The sequence below is a fragment of the Lactuca sativa genome, chromosome 3, assembly GCF_002870075.4.
Source record: "Lactuca sativa cultivar Salinas chromosome 3, Lsat_Salinas_v11, whole genome shotgun sequence".
Taxonomy (NCBI): Eukaryota; Viridiplantae; Streptophyta; class Magnoliopsida; order Asterales; family Asteraceae; genus Lactuca; species Lactuca sativa.
The window spans coordinates 50,629,277-50,634,885 of record NC_056625.2 but is presented as its reverse complement, the minus strand read 5'-3'; the positions used below and the strand labels follow the sequence as shown (position 1 = coordinate 50,634,885).

The 5,609-nt window shown below is 31.7% G+C and overlaps 1 protein-coding gene across 1 annotated transcript; it reads left to right on the top strand.

Annotated features, from left to right (window-relative positions):
• The first annotated feature begins 2,221 nt into the window (after window positions 1–2,221).
• On the top strand, window positions 2,222–3,202 carry LOC128132754 (uncharacterized). Its single transcript, XM_052769689.1, has one exon. It carries the CDS (start codon window positions 2,222–2,224, stop codon window positions 3,200–3,202), a length of 981 nt encoding a protein of 326 aa, XP_052625649.1.
• Window positions 3,203–5,609: the final 2,407 nt, after the last annotated feature.

Below are 5,609 nucleotides of genomic sequence, written 5' to 3'. Positions count from 1 at the left end.
AAAGTATATCGTGAAAACCACTCTTGCCAACGTATTAGCCGGCCTAATTTGTTATCTCCTGCAATCTTAGTTCGGAGGAAATAAGTAAAATTTTTATTATCTGTACGAACCAGGAAATTTACTGGTGTTAAATATACAGAGAATTTTGTAATAACTCTTTTTACAGCGAGTAATTCTTTTTCGTTACTATGGTAGTTTTTCTCAGCTGCTTTGAAACTTCCGGAGGTGTACCTGCAAATTTGTTCTTCGTTTTTGGGGTTTTTAGCTTTTAAAACACCTCCCCAAAATTCATCAGAAGCATCAGTTTCAATAATTAAACTGTCTTCAATGTTTGGAAGATAAAGTTTTGGAAAATTGATTAAAACTTTCTTTATCTTTTTGATGTAGTCTGTATCAGCATTTGACCAATTCCAAATGACATCTTTTTTTAATTTTGCCTGTAAAGGTTTTCTCATGGCTGCAAGTTTTTCAATATATGTTTCAGCATAAGTTAAAACACCAAGAAATCTTTGTAGTTGCTTTTTGTCTTCTAAAACATTTGGAAAATCATGTAAATGTTCAAGAATATGCTTTTGAGGACAATGGGTACCTTCATTTATTTCTAAACCTAAAAAATTGATTTTTGTTTTGAAAAGATGAGCTTTCTTTTTTGAAAGTATTATACCATATTTTAAAATAGTTCTGAGAACCTGTGTGACATGAACATAGTGTTCTTGTTCATTTTTGCTGAAGATCATGATGTCATCAACGTATACAGTGCAGAAACCTTCAAGGCCTCGAAGAGCATTCTGCATGTGTCTTTGAAAAATACTAGGAGCTTGTTTAAGCCCAAAGGGTAGTACTTTCCATTGAAAGAGTCCATCAGGACATGTGAAGGCAGTGAGAAGCTGCGATTCTTCATCAAGTAGAACTTGCCAGAAACCTGACTTGCAGTCGAAACTTGAATAAATGTTTTTTCCTCGTAGAAGAGTCAAGAGTTCGTGCATATTGGGGAGATTATGTGAGTCTCCAATAGTTGCATCATTGATTGCTTTGTAGTTAACAACCATTCGCTTCTTTCCTCTTCTTTTCTCTGCTTCTTTATTGACAAGAAAGGCAGGGGACATATGAGGGGATTTTGATTCTATAATTAGTCTCATATCAAGTAATTCTTTGATTTGTTTGGAAAATTCTTCTCTATCTTGTAGAGAGTAAACCATAGGTTTTTCTCTAATAACCGTTTTGGGATCAATAAGCTTGATTGAAGCTTTCATCCATCCTTTGGTTTTATTTGGATCAATAGGATTTTCAGAACAAACTTTTTCAAGAAGATCTTCAATCTGTTTGAACCTGGTAGTTTGAATAGAAATAATCCTTTCTTTATTAATCTCTTCATGAGTTATATTAGTACCTGGAATTTGTTTTTCTTTAGATCCTTTTTCTTGAGTTTCAAGAAAACCTGGTTTTCCTTTGCTATAGGCCTCTGTAACCTTTTTTATAATTACCATATCATTATTAAGATGAAAGGCAATTCTATCTATCCATTGTATGAATGGTCCATAGACTTGACAGAAGTTGTTACCAATTATGATATCAATTCCTGAATTTTGTTGGTAAATAGTGGGAACATTGAAATGTTCTCCTGAAAGTTCGAGATTAATATTTCTACAAACTTTATTAATTTTTATGGTTTCACCATTTGCAATAGTGGCACTAATTTCTTTGGGAGCGTTTTCCCAGAGTTCATCCGGAATGATGAATTTGCTTGCAAGACATAAAGATGCACCTGTGTCTACAAAACAATGTACTCTAAATTTTTTATATCCTTTAAAGTTAAGGAAGGCAGAAACATAAATAGAGTTTGGATTAGTAAGATTCATGATAAGGGAATTTGTCACTTACAACACTTTACAGAGTAAACTGGTATCAGAGCCTTGATAAATATGGCATTACATTATAATAAAACACTTTACAGAGTAAAGTTTGAACATATTCATAATAAAGAGATTGAAATAAATCACCATAAAGAAATACTTTTCAATAATAAAAAAGACTTGGTGCATATAGATTTCAGAATTCTACAAGCACAAAATAAACATACTCACGAATATATACCAAACTTGGTTAATATACGTATGTATCTCCTGCATAAGCAAAAAGTACATCAAGAACATCTTGATAGAAATAAAAAATTAGTTTCAAAACTCAGAAAGTTTATTTTAACTTGTTAGCTTTTCTTAAAATGAATAATGAAATTTTCAACAACACTGAAGAAAATAATTCAGAAGAAAAACAAATCTTAACTTATGTTGAAGATGAAGACGGCTTCCATGCAAATCTTTTAATAAAACAAGACCTTCTCTCTAGAGTTAAGAAAATTGATTTAAAAATAAAGAAAGAAAACATTTTCAAAAATGTTCCTTCTAAACTTAGTATTCTAAATCCCCTTAAAAGGAAAAATGAAATCTTCTACTTTGTTAGTACTAAAGAAATGTCCGTAGACATAAAAGATACAATAGGAGCTGTCTTTCTACCCCTTTTAACTAAGGAACAAATACATAATAACTTAAAAAGTATTCCAGTTGAGATTAGATCAAAAATTAGAATGGTCCATATCGGAGCTGTAAAAATTTTGTTAAAATCCCAATTCCAAGCAGGAATAAATTCTCCCATAAAAATGGCCTTAATTGACAACAGAATTACTGACAGACAGGACTGCATCTTAGGTGCTGCAAAGGGAAACCTTGCTTACCAAAAGTTTATGTTTTCAGTCTATCCAAAGTTTGCTCTGGATTTAAAATCTGCAAATATAGATAAAACCTTATCTTTTATACATCACTTTGAAAGAAGTGACCTAATGAGTCCAGGTGATAAACCTTTCACCATAACATATCTCATAGGATATGCCCTGACCAACAGTCACCATAGCATAGACTATAAGAAAGACGAGTACATCGAACTTGATGATGTCTTTTCAGAAATAGGTCATGTCAAAGATAAACAATTCTGCGACATAAATCCTCAAGAAAACTCTTGGGTTTTAAATATAGCTAGAAATAAAAAAGCTCTAGGAGAAACTCTTAGACCAAGAATTTCTATGGATTCACTCCACATAGGAGAAAGCTCGGAGAGAAAAGATAATAACCTAATAAGAAACATGTCTTTAAAAATTGATAGTCTACGCCAGAATATCAAACAAATCACTGACATTATAAATGAATAATAAAATTGATTTTCCTCATTTCTATAAAAAAGGTAAAACAGTCAAAATTAAAACTCTTGACGATAATACTGAAAAGAAAGAATACGTTTTCTCTACTTCTGGTAAAGCTGGTGTTCAAACAATCGTAAATCATTGCAATAATCTCAACCAAATCATTGCAAGATGTCTTTTAAAAACTTCAAAAATAAGCCATTATCTTGGTATTTCAAAAGATATTTCTACAGATATTTCAAAAAATAAAATACCTTTTAACCAATTTAAAAACGATTTAGCCTTTATGGTTAAAAACAATCTTGATAAAAAAGATTTTGAAAAATTCTTCGAAGTTATTGAAAAACAAAATAAATTAACTATCAAGTTAACCCAGTCTATTGACAAACATTCAATTCTTTTAGAAAGCTCTTTAAAAAACAACCAATTTGTTGAAGAAGTCGCCAAGAAGGCAAATATTGAGGGAACTCTTAAGGAAACCAACATTAAGATCACTAATATACATGATCAATTAAAACAACTAATAGGATGACCTCGATACCCGAGCTCAATAGATCAACCACCTCGATACCCGAGCTCAATAGATCAATCAATCTCCTTAATGAAAAAATTGATGGGCTGATTATAAACATGGACTTAACATTCAATAAATATGTAACCATTACCCAGTTGGAAGTAGCATCTGCAAAAATTATTGCAGACATTACCAAAGAGTTATCTGAAAAGATTGACTCTTGCCCATGTAATAAAGACATACTTGAGCACATTAAGAATATCTCCATCATAGAACAAAAAACCAAGCCTGGAAAATATTCAGGTCTTAAGAAATACTCACCCCCCAATCCTAGTATTGGAAACCCTGACTTAGGAAGCTCAAAAGATTCCCAGAAAATTAACATTTTCAAGAAAGAATAAAAATGAAAGAAACAATCTCTGAACGTCTCGAGAAATATTTCTTTAACCTTCAATATGAAGATTATGATAAAACTGACCAAAAGCTTATTCAGCTTTTATCTTTAGAAACTGAAGAATGTGAAGAATTGTATCAAAAAGAACCCAAACTTTTTGATCAATATTTTAGAATGACTAAAATAAATGAACCCGATACTGAATCAGAACAAGAAGATAATTTTAAAACAAATACAAAAACTGTTAAGTTCGAATATTCAGATATGGAAGATGATGAAGCAGAATCTTCTTATACAGCCACAAGAAGAGGCAATAAAAAGAAATACGAGTTCAAAATGCCTGTCCACAATGGAATTCCAAATAGTGGCCAAGGACCCAATACGATCAATGTACTCAATATTGATTGTATCCAAGATTTAAAACTCAGAGAAAGAGTTGTAGAAAAATGGGTTACTGAGATTTCACTAATCTTACAAACAAATCCAGATGAATTTGAAAAAGCAAAAAATGTTCTACTACTTTTAGAACACAAAACTGATGGAATCGTGCAGAAATTCCTAAGAAACAATAATTGGAATGAAGAACTACATGGCTCAGATCTTTTTGATAATCTCATAAATGTCATATACACTACTTTCTTAGGTCTTGATTATATTTCTAATAAAGACTTCACCATAAATAAGAAGGTTGACATAGCAAGAGTTTCAATGACTAAACTCCAGTTACATGATATTAGTCTTCTCGACAAATACACATGTATGTATGAATCATATTTGTATGATATTCCACAGAGAAGTGAATATGCGCAATGGATATCTGCTTATCTCATGAAAATTCCAATTATTGGAGAAACCTGTACAGACAGATGGAAAAAAGAAGCTACTGGAGAAATCCAGCAAACCAGTCTTTCTTACGCAACAAAAATTGCAAAAGAAGAAATTGATAGAATCTGTCAAGACAGATATAAACAACAAAAGCTTAAAACTATAAGCAAAGATTGTTGTAGCATTCTCTCTGATTTCAAAAACTTTGATATTGGAAAGAAAAATTATACTAAGAAAAAGTATAAAAACAAAAAGAAATACAAATCTTTTTGGAAAAAGAAAAGAAGAAAATTTTCACCAGGAAAATACTTCAAGAAACCATCAAAAGAAACACCTAAGAAAACTACTTCTTGTCCGCAAGGAAAGAAAAAATGTAGGTGTTGGATCTGCAATGAAGAAGGACACTACGCAAACGAATGTCCAAATAGAAAAAAATACCCTGACAAAGTCAAGGTTTTACAAACCGCTAACAATGGAGGCTATGAAGCTCTTGAAGAAGAGTATGATGGTACGCAACATGTTTTTATATATCATGTTGAAACAGAATCTTCATCAGACACTGAAGAATACGAATCAACAACGGATGACTCAGACTAGTCCCATACATACCTCGCTTTTCAGGGAGGAGGAGATTAACCATTTTTGCGTAAACCTCCAGAGGATTGATGATTCCCTTATCATGA